At 41.6% G+C, this 19,409-nt stretch overlaps 1 protein-coding gene across 2 annotated transcripts in view; it reads left to right on the top strand.

Annotated features, from left to right (window-relative positions):
• The first annotated feature begins 1,506 nt into the window (after positions 1–1,506).
• LOC109906631 (sodium/potassium/calcium exchanger 2-like) overlaps positions 1,507–19,409 on the top strand; it is a 182,428-nt gene continuing 164,525 nt past the window's right edge. For both annotated transcript variants that reach the window (XM_031792247.1, XM_031792246.1), the window contains exons 1-2: positions 1,507–1,811; positions 3,886–4,976. In XM_031792247.1, coding sequence (XP_031648107.1) covers positions 4,062–4,976 — 915 coding nt within the window. In that variant the 5' untranslated portion in view covers positions 1,507–1,811; positions 3,886–4,061. The remainder of the gene's footprint in view (positions 1,812–3,885; positions 4,977–19,409) is intronic.

The following is a 19,409-nucleotide window of genomic DNA, read 5'->3' as shown; positions in this document are numbered from 1 at the left end:
ATGGCATTCTTTCTGTACCAAAGAAAGCAAAGGTAACTGAACTAAATGACTCTCCCCATAGCACTCACTTCTGTCATTATGAAGTGCTTTTAGAGACTAGTCAAGGATCATATCACCTCAACCTTACCTGCTACCCTAGACCCACTGCAATTTTCTTACTTCCCCAATAGATCCACAGACGATGCAATCTGTTGGAAGAGGTTAATAGATAATGCTATTGAAGTGTTATTTAATTTGTGTTCTCTTTATGAAAGCAATACAGGCCTTTTTGTGAAATGTGAAAAGAGAGTTTTGCTTATTTGGTAGGCTATGCATGATTTAAAAAAAAACATTATAACAAGTCACAATGGAAGTGCACATTGTGTTGGTTGGAATAGTATTGAAGAGTTTGAGAAATCATGTCATCCTTCTCAATTCATAGTTCTGAGCTTCTAACACTGTGGGTGCACGGGTCAGTGTGAATTGTTCATGCACATGTCTGTCTTTCAATGATAGGCCTAAGTGGATATTGATAACACGAAGGCAGACAAGTCTCTATCTGTCTATGTTCCCATTTTGGGTTGATTGCAGGCAGGGAAAGAAGGGAGGGCAATCAATGAGGTCAGTGAATCGTGATTTATTACCTACCACGAGGGCATTAGTGTCACACATACTTTCCCACTGCACACAGACGTCAGTTCAATGTCTAGTTTTGATTTACATTTGGTTGAGTTGTCAACTATTGTGAATTCAATGTGAAATCAACAAAACATGTCACCATGTCATTCGAGGTTAAAGGTTAGGTGAAAAAAACACGAAATTCCCTGACGTTGATGACTCTGCAAATCCATGGAGTTTTCCTACATTTATTTTTGGGGGTTGAAATGATGTGGAAACAACGTTGATTCAACCATTTTTCCCCCAGTGGGTTGTCATGCTGTGCAGAGACTGCTGTCTTTATCCAACACGGCTTGTTTGGCATGTCTGCTAATGCTAAGCCCTGGTGGGGATTTTGATGTAAGAGGAATGAAAAGTAAACATGAGCAGCAGGTTCGTAGAGATGAATGTAACTTCAACCGAAGGCTGAGCAACAGACAAATCCCACAACACCAAATCCCACTGATTTCATAGAGCACACACTATTTGACCTTGAAATCATGACTGCATTCCTTTATGGATCTTATGTCCCAAAATGCCCTGATGTTTTTCAACCTAGTGATAGATTAGGAGTGCTGATTTAGGAATAAAGTCCCCCCTCTTATTCCAAATGGTTTAAAAGGCTAACCTGATCCTAGCTCTTCCACTTTGTGAATAAAGCACCGGTTTAGCTCCATTTGGGCGACTCCCCTTCTGTGACCTTCAAACCTTCTATCTATATATGAAGAATCAATTAAGTATCATCATTGAATGTTATTTCAAACATGCACAAGTATATCCATCTATATCAGCCCTATCTGTATAGTTGAAATGGTGCCATTGCTGTAACCACGGCAACTCCATCAAGGTCTAGTCTATCCTGTTATGGCATATGACGGCTTCCACTGTTGGAAACTATAACCTCCCGATTCACGTGGTTAGACCGACCTTACCTTAGGTTCCAGTCGTTTCTTTTAGATTAGCAATGTATTTTAGACCACAATGATTTCTCAGTGAGATGGGAGGGATGATGTTGAGGTGAGCGCAGTTTGCAACCAGTTTGTCGGAGCTCCTCCTCAATCGTCGGATAGGGTATGAACATCACATTTGCTCAATGAGAGCAAGGGAACACAAAAGACGGAACCGAATTTCGACCTGGTGTGTTACGGTTGCCGTTCTATTTACCGCTATATAAGGTAAGACATTCATAATTACTGACACATTTGTAAATTTGACATGTTTTGCCCAATTTGGGCAAATTACGACAACTGAGTAGTCTACCCACTGGGCACAGTCTAGTTTTTATTTACATGTGGTTGAGTTGTCAACTAATGTGAATTCAAGGTTAAATCAACAACAACAAAACATCTCCATGTCTTTGGATCTAGTTTTAAAAGTCGGGGGAAAATACAAAATTCCCTTACATTTCCACGTTGATTCAACGTCATCACATTGCATTTTTGGGGGGTTGAAATGACGTGGAAACAACATTGATTCAACCAGTTTGTGCACAGTCGGTAATAATCACGCAGCTTTGACGTGTTATGTTTTAATGTTAAGCGGCAGGGAGATTTTACTGCAGGACAGAGGCGCACGTTGCAACAGACGTTTGTCTGCTCCTCATATAAATGAAGACATACCATGCGGATATTTCAATGCACGGTGTAGGCTACGCTAGAGAAGGCCAGTAGCCTAATTTTTTGCGTGTAGACTATTTCATTTAAACGCCAATAGCCGTTAATATTTTTTATATTGTAAAAGTATTTAGATTTCCGTGACTCAAGTAGAATCTGTCAGTTAACCACGTTTGCGACACAAAACAAGTCTGCGCAACAAAAATTGTACATTCTGCCGAGAATAGATAGCCTAGCCTATGCAGAACAAACGCACATATGATTTGCTTTGGCTACGTTTGATCTGCTTCAAACGCCGCAATCCAATCATATATTAACTATAACCGGTATAAAGGTGCCATTGAAGTTCGTTTTTAGGTCTGGGGCATTTGGTGCATCACATACCGAGTAGGCCTATACTTTTGTGGAATTTGGTTATTTGCAACAATTCTACCTGGATACCATACCATTAGTAGGGCGAATCTTTATTATACATATTTTCTAATGAATCCTCTCTATCCGAGTAGGCCAAATTGGTGAATTATTTCCACTTTTCACATACATAGCATGGTAACTACAGTGCATACATTCCTGTCCCTATTAATATGTAGTGTCATCTATATTTTTCAGAGGAAATAGGCTACCTGTTTTCTATGTTATTATTAGCCTTTATACAACTGGTGGGTCTAATCCTGAATGCTGGTTGGTTAAAACCGCATTCCAGCGGGTGTCTATTCCACAAATTACCATTTGACTGCGCAATCCACTGTCTCATCAACCCAGCCAGGAAATGTATAAACTTGGTCTTCTCTATAAAAACCATCTAAACATTATCTCACATTTCTTTTAGCCTAACGTTTAGTTTTCAACAGCAGAGATTTGTATAAACATTGCTGTCTGTCTCTCTGACATTTGCAACATTGTTTCAATATTCAAATCTCCAGCTGTCTCATAGTGATGAATGTGTCGGGACGAGACAGCCGGGCATGCAGCTTTTCTCAGCCCGTCGAAATCAGGAATCCGCTGGTATAATTTTTTTATGGCTATATACAAAGAAATGTCAATTGAAAAAAGCTCAAACTAAACGAAGTGCAGTTAGTTTGTAGTCTTTCCAGCTTCAGTTTGAAGTGATTTGAATATGTTGGTAACTCGTTGTATAAAAGCGATAATGCCCTCAAAGCCGATATATTTTATCTCGGGTTGTGCCAAAGTATTCTCCAAACACTGGCATCTCGGGCATTATCACTTAAATATCTGGGTGTAATTTACAATGCATGTGACAAGCAATGATTAGTCTATTATGAATTCAAACATTTGAAGATTTTTCCTCAATGTTATTTGCTTGTTTTTGAAAAGATAAAGTAAGATATAACTATTCCCTCAATTTCTCTGCCTCTGAACCCATGTATTGCTGGTATATCTGTATCATAGCATAGGCCTTAATACCACAATGAAACAGAACATTGAAATGTAAAAATAATCTTCAAGGAAATTTGATAAACATGGTCAGGACTAGGCTACATCGTGGTGTTAAATCCACTACAGAATTGAGGTAGGCATGTGACAGCTAATAGTTTGTTGCTGTGTGTAAATTCTACATGTTGAAGCTTCCTCCTTTTCTTTTTCTCTTCAATTTCTATTCAAATCTTGTTTTTAGAGGCTAATATGAAGACATCGTTTGGCAAGCCAGACCCTGGAAAGCTTCAGGAATACTCCCATGTTGTTTGAGGCCCACGGCAGCACCATGCGTTGTGTCTGGTAACAAAAACCAGCTCACCCTCTTACCAGCCATCCATTGAGAGTATAGAAACACACACACAGCACATCACAGTGATGGGTTTGGACCAACCCTGCTTGGATATGGTGGTGCAAAGGCCCTTTCTGGATGCAACTTGTAAGAGGCACTGTCACCAGAACCTGCTTAGAAAGCTGAGGCCCATACGAATCCTGGGTTTTGTGTTCAGCCTGGTAGCCATAAGTGCTATCTCCTTTTCCTTCAGCGCCTTGACATGGAGCTCAGGGACCCACTCGGAGCTGCTCCTGCCTCAAGAGGCCCTCCTTCAGTCTGGTCCTGCTCCCCACAGGACTCTACTTTCCACTCAGCACCAGAGGGATCCCAATGTCTCAGCCAACATGCCCGTGGCCATGAGGTCTTCGGCAGACGGCAACGAGAGCCAGGGGGACTACCCCACGGACCTGTTCACTCTGGAAGAGAGGCGCCAGGGTGCTGTGGTGCTCCACATGTTTGGGATGCTGTACATGTTCATCTCTTTAGCCATTGTGTGTGATGAATTCTTCGTGCCTGCTCTGACAGTCATCACAGAGAAGCTGGCCATCTCTGATGACGTGGCGGGGGCCACCTTCATGGCGGCAGGCGGGTCAGCTCCCGAGCTTTTCACTTCTGTCATCGGCGTATTCATCTCCCACAGCAATGTGGGTATCGGAACCATTGTGGGCTCAGCTGTCTTCAACATTCTCTTCGTCATTGGAATGTGTGCCATCTTCTCCAGGGAGATCCTCAATCTGACCTGGTGGCCCCTCTTCCGTGACGTCTCCTTCTACATCATAGGCCTGATCATGCTCATATGTTTCTTCCTGGATAACTACATCTCCTACTGGGAAAGTATTGCTCTGCTCTCAGCCTATGCCACCTATGTGATCTTTATGAAGTTCAACAGCAATGTTGAGGGCTTTGTGAAAGGCTGCATGAACAAGAATCAAGTGGTGGAGGTGGAGGTTCAGCCGAAGGTGAGTCTCTTTCCCTTCATATATTTTTCTTTATCTCTCTTTCCTCTCAGAGTTTCATCAACATTTCCTCTGCCTCCCTTTCTTATGAATGTGACCATTTCAATCTAGGCCAATTGTGCGCCGCCCTATGGGATTCCCAATCACAGCCGGATGTGATGCAGCCTGGATTCGAATCACGTACTGCAGTCTGGATTCGAATCACATACTGCAGTGACGCCTCTTGTACTGAGATGCAGTGACTTAGGCCACTGCGTCGCTCAGGAGCCCCCCTATGTTGTATCCCATAAAAAGTCAAGTCTATCCATTGCCTGGTAACATACACTATATAAATGAATTGATATCGAAGTCAGTCAGTTTTTGTATTTAATTGTTTAATTTAACCTTTATTTTAACAGGGAAGACAAATGTGCCCTGTAGATACAACATAAATATACATATTATACCCAAAATATATACAGTACTCCCAAGTGGTGCTCTCGAGTGGCACAGCAGTCAAAGGTACTTACATCTCAGTGCTAGAGGTGTCACTACAGACCCTGGTTTGATTCCAGGCTGTATCACAACTGGCCGTGATTGGGAGTCCCATAGGGCGGCGCACAATTGGCCCAGTGTCATCCGGGTTATGGTTTGGCCAGGGTAGGCCGTCATTGTAAATAAGAATTTGTTCTTACCTGACTTGCCTTGTTAAATAAAGGTAAAAATATATATATACAATACCAGTCAAAAGTTTAGACACACCTACTCATTCAAGGGGTTTTCTTTATTTTTTACTATTTTCTACATTCAGAGGAGACTGCGTGAATCAAGCCTTCATGCTCATAACTTCTTTGGTTACCACATGATTCCATATGTGTTATTTCATAGTTTTGATGTCTTCACTATTATTCCACAATGTAAAAAAATCCCAAGAATGAGTAGGTGTATCCAAACTTTTGACTGGTACTGGATATGGCGGACATGCATAAAGATGGCAGCCACCACATGTACTTACCACAAAAATTACATTAGAAACAGATTAATACTTAGAATTATATTCTGAACTAATGACTAATACTGCCTAATGGGCTAAGTTTTTATTTATTATTGAACCATGTTGCTATAGTTAATAAATTCTGCGGGTTGTGCCAAAATCAATGTCAAATCTGAATTCCTCCATCTTTATACACCTTTGCCATCGGGAAGTGATTTGAATCTAACATTTAAAATGGAAAACATTTTAAAAAAACTTTTTCTTTTCAGTTTATTAGTAAATCATTTGAAGTGCTCCTTTTTTCACTTATTGAATTGGAATTTCAGGTTACTTCCTGAATTGACTGACTTGACTGACTATTTGGTTTTGATATTTATACAATTTTGGGCTTGCCCAGTCCATGAACTTTAGTCAGCAGGTGTCGTTTGAATGCTTACCCTGTGCTCTGAAATGAAAACGTTTTATTTCATAATACCTCTTTAAATTGTGCTCAATTACAGTGCCTTCGCAAAGTATTCAGACCCCTTGACTTTTTCCACATTTTGGTAGGTAAAAGCCTATTTTAAAATGTATTAAATCTTTTTTTCCCCTCATCTACACACACTACCCCATAATGACAAAGCAACAACAGGATTTTAGAAATGTTTGCTAATTTATATAAGTATTCAAACCCTTTACTCAGTACTTTGTTGAAGCACCTTTGGCAGTGATTACAGCCTCGAGTCTTCTTGGGCATGAAGCTTGGCACACCTGTATTTGGGGAGGTTCTCACATTCTTCTCTGCAAATCCTTTCAAGCTCGGTCAGGTTGGATGGGGATTGTTGATGCACAGCTATTTGCAGGTCTCTCCAGAGATGTCAAATCAAATGTTATTGGTCATATACACGTGGTTAGCAGATGTTATTGCAAGTGTAGCGAAATGCTTGGGCTTCCAGTTCCAACAGTAATCAAACATGTAATCTAACAAATCTAACAATTCCACAACAACTACCTTATACAAACAATACTAAGTAAAGGAATAGAATAAGAATATATACATATATGGATGAGCAATGACAGAGCAGCATAGGCAAGATGCAATAGATGGTATAAAATATATGAACTCAAAAGCAAAAAAAGAAACGTCCTTTCACTGTCAACAGCATTTATTTTCAGCAAACTTAACATGTGTAAATATTTGTATGAACATAAGATTCAACAACTGAGACAGAAACTGACGCCACTCTTCCACCAAGGCACCTGCAAGTTCCCGGACATTTCTGGGGGGAATGGCCCTAGCCATCACCCTCCGATCCAACAGGTCCCAGATGTGCTCAAAGGGATTGAGATCCAGGCTCTTTGCTGGCCATGGCAGAACACTGACATTCCTGTCTTGCAGGAAATCGCACACAGAACGAGCAGTATGGCTGGTGGGTTTGTGCCCATAGGCGACGTTGTTGCCGGTGATGTCTGGTGAGGACCTGCCTTACAACAGGCCTACAAGCCCTCAGTCCAGCCTCTCTCAGCCTATTGCGGACAGTCTGAGCACTGATGGAGGGATTGTGTGTTCTTGGTGTAACACAGGCAGTTGTTGTCATCCTGTACCTGTCCCGCAGGTGTTATGTTCGGATGTACCGATCCTGTGCAGGTGTTGTTACATGTGGTCTGCCACTGCGAGGACAAACAGCTATCCGTCCTGTCTCCCTGTAGCGCTGTCTTCGGTGTCTCACAGTACGGACATTGCAATTTATTGCCCTGGCCACATCTGCAGTCCTCATGCCTTCTTGCAGCATGCTTAAGGCACGTTCACGCAGATGAGCAGGGACCCTGGGCATCTTTCTTTTGGTGTTTTTCAGAGTCCGTAGAAATGCCTCTTTAGTGTCTACCGTCTTTAATTGCCTACCGTCTGTAAGCTGTTACTGTCTTAATGACTGTTCCACAGATGCATGTTCATTAATTGTTTATGGTTCATTGAACAAGCATGGGAAACAGTGTTTAAACCCTTTACAATGAAGCTCTGTGAAGTTATTTGGGTTTTTACAAATGATCTTTGAAAGACAGGGTCCTGAAAAAGGGACGTTTCCTTTTTTGCTGCGTTTACATATGAGATGAGTAATGCAGGACATGTAAACATTATTAAAGTGACTAGTGATACATTTATTAAAGTGGTCAATGATTTCAAGTCTGTATATAGGCAGCAGCCTCTGTGTTAGTAATGGCTGTTTAACAGTCTGATGGCCTTTATAGAGGGTGTTTTTTAGTCTCATGGTCCCAGCGTTGATGCACCTGTACTGACCTCGCCTTCTGGATGGTAGCAGGGTGAACAGGCAGTGGATCGGGTGGATGTTGTCCTTGATGTTCTATTTCACCTTCCTGTGACATCAGGTGCTGTAGGTGTCTTGGAGGGCAGGTAGATTGCCCGCGATGATGCCTTTAGCAGACCGCACCACTCTCTGGAGAGCCTTGCGGTGCAGTTGTCGTACCAGGCGGTGATACAGCTCGACAGGATGCTTTCAATTGTGCATCTGTCGAAGTTTGTGAGGGTTTTAGGTGACAAGCCAAATTTCTTCATCCTTCTAAGGTTGAAGAGGCGCTGTTGTGCCTTCTTCACCACACTGTCTGTGCGGGTGGACCATTTCAGTTTTTCCGTGATTGCTCAGTTTGTCCGGGAGGCCAGCTCTAGGAAGAGTCTTGGTGGTTCCGAACTTCTTCCATTTAAGAATGATGGAGGAATTGTGTTCTTGGGGACCTTCAATGCTGCAGAAATTGTTTGGTACCCTTCCTCAGATCGGTGCCTCGACACAATCCTGCCTCGGAGCGCTACGGACAATTCCTTCAACCTCATGGCTTGAGTTTTGCTCTGACATGCACTGTCAATAGTGGGACCTTATATTGACAGGTGTGTGTGCCTTTTCTAAATCATGTCCAATCAATTGAATTGATCACAGGTGGACTCCAATCAAGTTGTAGAAACATCTCAAGGATAATTGGTGGAAACAGGATGCACCTGAGCTAAATTTCAAGTCTCATAGCAAAGGGTCTGAATACTTATTTAAGTAAGGTATTTCTGGTTTTTATTTGTAGTACATTTGCTTTCTCATTATGGGTTATTGTGTGTAAATTGAGGATTGGATTTTATTTAATCCATTTTAGAATATGGCTTTAATGTAACAAAATGTGGAAAAAGTCAAGGGGGTCTGAATACTTTCCAGAGGCACTATATATGGCTTTACATGCTGTACATTGAATACACCATTTTCTGAGTGGGATTTCAAGTAGTTTTAGAGTTATGATAAATTGTACAACCAATACGGCTTTTGTGTTAAACGCTTTACGACAAAGCTTTCTTAGTGTCCATCAGGCTTTCTCTATCCTTCACCTTGTTCTGAACACCTCCAAAACAATGGTAATGTGGTTTTGTAAGAAGAATGCCCTTCTCCCCTCCGGTGTGATTACTACCTTTGAGGGTTTAGAGCTTGAGGTGGTCACCTCATACAAGTACTTTGGAGTATGGCTAGACGGTACACTGCCCTTCTCTCAGCACATATCAAGGTTTCCTCTATCATAATCGCTCCTCTTTCACCCCAGCTGCCAAACTAACCCTGATTCAGATGACCATCCTACCCATGCTAGATTACGGAGACGTCATTTATAGATCGGCAGGTAAAGGTGCTCTCGAGCGGCTAGATGTTCTTTACAATTCGGCTATCAGATTTTGCTCCATTATCATTGCTCCTTATCGGACACATCACTGCACTCTATACTCTTCTGTAAACTGGTCATCTCTGTATACCCGTCCCAAGACCCCAACAGGTGATGCTTATTTATAAAACCCTCTTAGGCCTCACTCCCCCATATCTGAGATATCTACTGTAGCCCTCATCCTCCACATACAACACCCGTTCTGCCAGTCACATTCTGTTAAAGGTCAAAGCACACACATCCCTGGGTCGCCCGTCTTTTCAGTTCCATGCAGCTAGCGACTGGAACGAACTGCAACAAACACTCAAACTGGACAGTTTTATCTCAAATCTCTTCATTCAAAGACTCCATCATGGACACTCTTACTGACAGTTGTAGTGGCTTTGCGTGATGTATTGTCTCTACCTTCTTGCCCTTTGTGTTGTTGTCTGTGCCCAATAATGTTTGTACCCTGTTTTTCGCTGCTACCATGTTGTGCTGCTACCATGTTGTGCTGCTACCATGCTGTGATGTCATGTGTTGCTGCTATGTTGTCTTAGGGATATCTTTATGTAGTGTTGTCTCTCTTGTCGTGATGTGAGTTTTGTTCTATATTTTTATTTCATTCATTTTTATTTTTAATCCCAGCCACAGGAGGCCTTTTTCCGTTTGGTAGGCTGTCATTGTAAATAAGAATTTGCTCTTATTTTAAGTTAAAATAAATAAATACCAAAGTATTGTGAAAATGCAGTCAGAGCTCCCTGAACTCCCTCTACATGTTATTTGCTTGAAGTGCAAATATAAACAAGTCTGAGGAAAACACGGACATGGACATTTTGTATATTATTTGCACTCAAATTACCCAACACAGTCTCCACTTTCTCCGTCTTTCTTTTTCTGATTTTTCATTTAATTACTACAGCCTGTACCAACCTTATTGTAAAATAATTACATATTTAGCTTTTTCTACAACAAAGTAAATCCGTTTTTCCTCCACATTCCTCTAGGGACATGACGTGACAAATTTTCTCAGATGTTTTCAGACTTCAAAAGTGTTCTTCTGTTGAGATGACACTGGCCTGCGTCATCCAAGCTGCCATAAAGTGTTCCTTTTTGGGATTAATAAAAATGTCAGTATCATTCTAGGTTAAGCTGGACATGTGTCCCAGTTTGACAAACAAATCCCAGAAAATTTAAGGAATCCCTACAAAACATACTTCAAAGTATGGTCTGTTTTGAAAATGTATATTTTTTTCTTCTTCAGATATCCAAATATCTTAGATCTCAGTCCTCAAAGTATGATAAATAACACCTATTACTAAACCTTTACTGTGAAAAACCTTAAACCAGTATTAATACCTTCCGCATGATGATTACAGGCCTCATTGCAAGGAGGAGCGGTACCTGTACACAGAATTGCTACTGTGGTACAATGATCTTATTCCATCTGTCTCAGACATTCTCATTAAGAAATTCTAAGAAGCTTGAAATACTCCCTTGGGTTAAATTATGCTGTAAGATATTTTTGGTTTATTCACCAAGAATGACTGGTATCTTCCTTGTGATACATGTATAAGAAATCCATTGATTCAAAGCATTACTTTACAGAGTATAGAATGCTATGCTCAATGACACTGGAGGGCAAAAGGAATATATTCCAGAGTAATTTGATACCGTTGTTGAGATTATCCTGATGGATTTAGGTTACTTTGTGACACGAGATGGAAATTAATTTTGGTGATAGTATCTCAGAAATCTGTATTTTAAACGAAGTCAGGATTTACTTTAAGTACATAAAGGATATTTCATCAGAGGTCACATAATACCGGGAATTGAACATCCAAAAGACTGAAAGATTTGCATAGCTTTCAAGGAAGTGAGATTCTAATAACAAAGCTTTCAAAATGTAAAGAGGTCTTGAATTTGTATTTTGGACTCTGGCTGCTTCTAATGAGGGAAATAAACCTCATAAAAATACAACAGGGAGTTCCAGAGCAAAGAGATTATATTGACATTGAGCTGCAATGCATGCTGAGCACCTGAATAAGACTACTGGAGAAAATAACAGAAAAACAAATAAAAAAAGGAGGGAGACTGATAAGTCGATCAACCTGGCTTGTCTGCTCTCAGCTCCACATTCTGTCATCGCACATTTATGTCTTTCCTATCACAGTCTGCTGAGTAATGCCCCCACCCCCCGGCTACAGACCAAGTATAGGAAAGGGAACAGAAGATGCATAGTCAATTGTACAACTCGAAGCATTCAACTGATATGTTTTCAGCATTTATCCCAACCCCTCTGAATCAGAGCGGTGCGGGGGGCTGCCTTAATCGACATCCACGTCATCAGCGCCTGGGGAACAGTGGGTTAACTTCCTTGCTCAGGGGCAGAATGACAGATTAGATCCTGAATGTGAGAATTTATCTTTTATGTTTATAATTTTACAGTTGACATTTGACATTTTTTGCTTCATTTATATAACTGTAGGTATTAGTGATATGATCAACTGTAGTTGTATTTGGATGGTACAGTGGATATGAGCTATCATGTAGCCTCTTTTTATTTTCTTTTAACAAGATGGTGCCGACTGACATAGCAACAGGGAGTTGCACATTTTTGTGTCATTACACACAGATCTATTGGAAATTAGAGCGGCGGTAACTCACCAGAACTTCCAGCATTACGACCAGGATTACGACTTTCCTGGGGCGGATCCTTTGTTTTCTCTCCCCAGAGCAATTGAACTTATTTCAGAGGCTGACCAAAAACAACGCTGGCGGAGAAGAGGTACTCAAGGCGGTCTTCTTGTCCGACTTAGGAAGAATGCACAACACCCACAGCTCCTGAGTATTTTACTCGCTAATGTCCAATATTCGGATAATAAAGTAAAGACACCAGGGATTGTAACATACTCTGCTTCACGGAAACATGGCGCTCTCGAGATATACTGTCTGACTCTGTAAATCCAGTTGGGTTCTCAGTACATCGCGCCGACAGGTACAAACATCTCATCCGGGAAGCAGAAGGGTGGAGGTATATGTTTTAATGATTAGCGACTTATGGTGTAACTGTGATAACATACAGGAGGAACTAAAGTCCTTCTGTTCACCCGACCTAGAATATCTCACAATCAAATGCCGACTGAACTATCTCCCGAGAGAATTTGTCAATAATATCCTACAGTGGTCTATATCCCCCCCCCCCCCCCCCCCCCAAGTGGATACCACGATGGCCCTCAAAGAACTTCTCTGGACTTTATGCAAACTGGAAACCACATATCCTGAGGCTGCATTTATTGTAGCTGGGGCTTTTAACAAAGAAAATTTGAGGTAAAGGCTCCCGGAATTCTATCAACATATTGATTGTTGTACTCGTGCTGCTAAAACCCTTGACCATTGCTGTACTACCTTCCAGGAATGCATATAAGGTCATCCCCCGCCCTCCATTCGGCAGATCGGACCATGATTCCATCTTGCTCCTCCCCTCTTATAGTCAGACACTCAAATAGGAAGCACCCGTGGTGAGGGCTATTCAACTCTGGTCTGAACAATCGGAATCCACACTTCAAGATTGTTTTGATCACGTGGACTGGGATACGTTCAGAGTAGCTTCAGAAAACTGTAATATCCTATGTTTCGCGGAATCGTGGCTGAAGGACGACATGGATATTCAGCTAGTGGGATATACGCTGCACTGGCAAGATAGAACAACACACTCAGGTAAGACTCGGGGGTGGGGCTGTCTGTGCATATTTGTAAACAGCTGGTGCACGAAATCTAAGGAAGTCTCTAGATTTTGCTCGCCTGAAGTAGAGTATATTGTGATAAATTGCAGGCCACACAACTTGCCTAGAGAGTTTATTTAACACCACAGACAGATGCTGGCACTAAGACCGCACTCAGTCAGCTGTATAAGGAAATAAGCAAACAGGAAACCACTCACCCAGAGGCGGTGCTCCTAGTGGTCGGAGACTTTAATGCAGGCAAACTTAAATCAGTTCTATCAAATTTCTATCAACATGTTAAATGTGCAACCAGAGGGAAAAAAATTCTAGATCACCTGTACTCCACACACAGACGCATTCCAAGCTCTCCCTCGCCCTCCATTTGGTAAATCCGACCACAACTCTATCCTTCTGATTCCTGCTTACAAGCTCAAATTAAAGCAGGAAGCACCAGTGACTCGGTCTATAAAAAAGTGGTCAGATGAAGCAGATGCTAAACTACAGAACTGTTTTGCTATCACAGACTGGAACATGTTCCGGGATTCTTCCGATGGCATTGAGGAGTATACCACATCAGTCACTGGCTTTGTCAATAAGTGCATTGAGGATGTCGTCCCCACAGTGACCGTACATACATAACCCAACCAGAAGCCATGGATTACAGGCAACATTCGCACTGAGCTAAAGGGTAGAGCTGCCGTTCTCAAGGAGCGGGACTGTAACCCGGAAGCTTACAAGAAATCCTGCTATGCTGTGCGACGAACCATCAAACAGGCAAAGCATCAATACAGGGCTAAGATTGAATCATACTACACCGGCTCTGATGCTCGTTTTATGTGGTAGGGCTTGAAAACTATTACAGACCACAAAGGGAAGCACAGCCACGAGCTGCCCAGTGACACGAGCCTACCAGACGAGCTAAATCGCTTCGAGGCAAGCAAAACTGAGGCATGCATGAGAGCATCAGCTGTTCCCGACGACTGTGTGATCACGCTCTCCGTTGCCGACGTGAGTAAGACCTTTAAACAGGTCAACATACACAAGGCTGCGGGGCAAGACGGATTACCAAGATGTGTGCTGAGCAACTGGCAGGTGTCTTCACTGACATTTTCGACATGTCCCTGATTGAGTCTGTAATACCAACATGTTTCAAGCAGACCAACATAGTCCCTGTGCCCAAGAACACAAAGGCAACCTGCCTAAATGACTACAGACGTGCAGCACTCATGTCCGTAGCCATGAAGTGCTTTAAAAGGTTGGTAATGGCTCACATCAACACCATTATCCCAGAAACCTTAAACCCACTCCAATTTGCATACCGCCCAAACAGATCAACAGATGATGCCACACTACTCCACACTGCCCTTTCCCACCTGGACAAAAAGAACACTTATGTGAGAATACTTTTCATTTACTACAGCTCAGCGTTCAACACCATAGTACCCTCAAAGGTCATCACTAAGCTAAGGATCCTGGGACAAAACACCTACCTCTGCAACTGGATCCTGGACTTCCTGACAGGCTGCCCCCAGGTGGTGAGGGTATGTAGCGATACATCTGGCACGCTGATCCTCAACACTGGAGCTCCCCAGGGGTGTGTGCTCAGTCCCCTCCTGTACTCATTGTTCACCCACGACTGCAAGGCCAGGCACGACTCCAACACCATCATTAAGTTTGCTGACAACACAACAGTGGTAGGCCTGATCACCAACAACAACGAGACAGCCTATAGGGAGGAGGTCAGAGACCTGGCCGGGTGGTGCCAGAATAACAACCTCTCCCTCAATGTAACCAAGACTAAGGAGATGATTGTGGACTACAGGAAAAGGAGGACCAAGCACGCCCCCATTCTTATCGACGGGGCTGTAGTGGGGCAGGTTGGGAGTTTCAAGTTCCTTGGTGTCCACATCACCAACAAACTAGAATGGTTCAAACACACCAAGACAGTCGTGAAGAGGGCACGACAAAGCCTATTCCCCCTCAGGAAACTGAAAATATTTGGCATGGGTCCTGAGATCCTATAAAGGTTCTACAGCTGGTTGCATCACTGCCTGGTACGGCATTGCTCGGCCTCTGACCGCAAGGCACTACAGAGGGTAGTGTGTACGGCCCAGTACATCACTGGGGCTAAGCTGCCTGCCATCCAGGACCTCTACACCAGGCGGTGTCAGGAAGGCCCTAAAAATTGTCGTAGACCCCACCCACCCCAGCCATAGACTGTTCTCTCTACTACCGCATGGCAAGCGGTACCGGAGTGCCAAGTCTAGGACAAAAAGGCTTCTCAACAGTTTTTACCGCCAAGCCATAAGACTCCTGAAATGGTAATCAAATGGCTACCCAAACTATTTGCATTGTGTGCTCCCCCCCAAGTTACTCTCTGTTTATCATATATGCATAGTCACTTTAACTATACATTCATGTTCATACTACCTCAATTGGGCCGACCAACCAGTACTCCAGCACATTGGCTAACCAGGCTATCTGCGTTGTGTCCAACCCACCACCCGCCAACCCCCTCTTTTACGCTACTGCTACTCTGTTCTACATGCATAGTCACTTTAACCATGTTTACATGTACATACTCCCTCAATCACACTGACTAACCGGTGTCTGTATGTAGCCTCACTACTTTTATAGCCTCGTTACTGTATATAGCCTGTCTTTTTACTGTTGTTTTATTTCTTAACTTACCTATTGTTCACCTAATACCCTTTTTGCACTATTGGTTAGAGCCTGTAAGTAAGCATTTCGCTGTAAGGTCTACCTGTTGTATTTGGCGCACGTGACAACTTTGATTTGTGTGTGTGTATATATATATATATATACTGCTCAAAAAAGATCCTAGATCTGAATGAATTAAATATTCTTATTAAATACTTTTTTCTTTACATAGTTGAATATGCTGACAACAAAATCACACAAATGATCAAATTTATCAACCCATGGAGGTCTGGATTTGGACCACACTACAGGCTGATCACACTACATGCTGATCCAACTTTGATGTAATGTCCTTAATTTCCTTTTGTGACATGTTGGCAGGATTTTCATTTTTGGAAAAATAACGTTCCCGTAGTAAACTGGATATTTTGTCAGGACAAGATGCTAGAATATGCATATAATTGGCAGCTTAGGATAGAAAACACTCTAAAGTATCCAAAACTGTAAAAATATTGTCTGTGAGTATAACAGAACTGATATTGCAGGTGAAAGCCTGAGAAAAATCCAATCCGGAAGTGACTCATCTTTTGAAAGCTCTGCGTTCCAATGCGTCCCTATTGAGCAGTGAATGGGCTATCAACCAAATTACTTTTTCTCCGTATTCCCCAAGGTGTCTACAGCATTGTGACGTAGTTTTACACATTTATGTTGAAGAATACCCGTAAGCGGCTACATTGCGCAAGTGGTCACCTGATGGCTCTCAGAGTGATTCTCACGTAAAATACAGAGGTAGCCATTATTCCAATCGGTCCTACTGAAAAACCAATTGTCCCGGTGGATATATTATCGAATAGATTTTTGAAAAACACCTTGAGGATTGATTATAAACAACGTTTGCCATGTTTCTGTCGATATTATGGAGCTAATTTGGAATATTTTTTCGGAGTATTCGTGACTGCAATTTCCGGGCGATTTCTCAGCCAAATGTGAAGAACAAACGGAGCTATTTCAACCTACAAAAATATTATTTTTGGAAAAAAGGAACATTGGCTATCTAACTGGGAGTCTCGTGAGTGAAAACATCAGAAGCTCATCAAAGGTAAACTATTTAATTTGATTGCTTTTCTGATTTCCGTGACCAAGTTTCCTGCTGCTAGCTGGACAAAATGCTATGCTAGGCTATCGATAAACGTACACAAATGCTTGTCTAGCTTTGGCTGTAAAGCATATTTTGAAAATCTGAGATGACAGGGTGATTAACAAAAGGCTAAGCTGTGTCTCAATATATTTCACTTGTGATTTTCATGAATAGGAATATTTTCTAGGAATATTTATGTCCGTTGCGTTATGCTAATTAGTGTCAGTCGATGATGGGGAGTCACTAGAGGGGCTGCCGGCCCAGATGGTATCCCTAGCCGCGTCCTCAGAGCATGCGCAGACCAGCTGGCTGGTGTGTTCACAGATATATTCAATCTCTCCCTATCCCAGTCTGTTGTTCCCACATGCTTCGAGATGGCCACCATTGTCCCTGTATCTAAGAAAGCAAAGGTAATTGAACTATCCCTCCGTAGCACTCACTTCTGTCACCATGAAGTGCTTTGGTAATTTCAATTCTTGATATTTACCCATTGATTCTTGAAGACTATAAAGGCCTCATGAGCATAGCTCAACTGTCGTTCTCTATGAAACACCAAAATATAAGGTTGTTTTTACTCCATTGTTTAAAGACAAGAACGTAAACAAACAATGTAACGTTTTCTAAATATTTAAAACAAACTACTGCCAGTTGATGTCATGGACTGGCAGTCCTTGCATCTAGAGCTGTCTACGAATTTAAGAGGGCGTAATATTCCCTTTGTCCCATCTCTTAATTGTATAACAAAACAAGTGGCAGGGCTGCTGTTTTGTTGTTTTCAAATACCACATGTAGTTTTAATGAAGCATTCCTAAAAGACCTGCATATACAGTGCATTCCGAAAGTATTCAGACCCCTTGACTTTTCCCACAGTTTGTTGCGTTAGTCTTATTCTAAAATGTATCATTTTTTCCCCCCTCATCAATCTTCACACTATACCCCATAATGTCAAAGAAAAAGCACATTTTTGCAAATGTATTATAAATAAAAGACTGAAATATCACATTTACTAATAGGTGCCCTGCTTTGCGAGGAATTGGAAAACCTCCCTGGTCTTTGTCATTGAATCTGTGCTTGATATTCATTGCTGAACCGAGGAACCCTACAGATAATTGTATGTGTGGGGTACAGAGAAGAGGTAGTCATTCAAAAATCCTGTTAAACACCATTATTGGGCACAGAGTTAATCCATGCAACATATTATCTGACTTGCTATGCACATTATTACTCCTGAAGTTATTTAGGCTTGCCAGAACAAAGGGATAGAATACTTATTGACTGAAGACATTTCAGCTTTACATTTGTTTATACACATTTCTAAAAACCTACTGTACATCCACTTTGACATTATGGGTTATTGTGTGTAGATCAGTGACACAAAATCCAAATTTAAACGATTTTAAATTTGTGCTGTAACGTAACAAAATGTGTAAAAAGTCAAGGGATGTGAATACTTTCTGAATGCACTGTATAAGGGTGATATCAACATGCCATTAAATTGGGTGATTTGCAGATTGTGGCATAAATCTTTTTGCCAACCTTTTATAGTATGTCATTCTTTTGACAAATTATGTGAATCATTGATGTAGGCCGTATAAGGGCTTATGGAAACTTTGTAGATTTTTAAGATTCATTTTGTACTGAAACTGAATGTCAGTCTGAGATGTATTTGAGATTTTCAAACTATTTAAGTAAGTATATTATGCCCGTTTGTGTAAAGTGAGGAAGTCCAGTTTTCATTTTACACCAATATTGTTTTGCTGCTATAGCCAGGTTTCCATCCAATTGGTGACAGATTTTAATGTGAATATAAAACATCCACAAAGAAAATATGCGCATTTTCCCACCGCTGATGTTTCCACCAAACTGACTTATTGTGGATAAAATTCAGTACCAGGATGACAGTACTTTTTTGCAGTCAAGCATCGTTCATCGTGTCACCAGAATAAGACCCTCAATATTTATTGGAAAAGAGCATCAAGCTCACCCCGTGTGAAGTTCATCCTAACTTTATTAATTTGTAGCCTAATAAACTGTGTGGCTTCCTGAGTCGTAAGTGGGAGGATCATGCACTATATAATCTTGTGACTCCAAGTTTACTTCGATATGATGATTATTATCAATATTTGCGCATAAAGGAGTTTCCGCTGCTATTTCTTGCATAATTAATTTCACATACACAAAAAGATCCCACGATGTCGAAGAACAAATTATCTGTCAGCATTTAGAAAATTGTACCAAAACTTCCTCTTTCCATTTTTTTTTATACGGTATGACTTTAC

The sequence above is a fragment of the Oncorhynchus kisutch genome, linkage group LG16 (genome assembly GCF_002021735.2).
Source record: "Oncorhynchus kisutch isolate 150728-3 linkage group LG16, Okis_V2, whole genome shotgun sequence".
Classification (NCBI taxonomy): Eukaryota; Metazoa; Chordata; class Actinopteri; order Salmoniformes; family Salmonidae; genus Oncorhynchus; species Oncorhynchus kisutch.
Note: the sequence above shows the minus strand (reverse complement) of the source record. Positions and strands in the feature narration are given on the sequence as shown.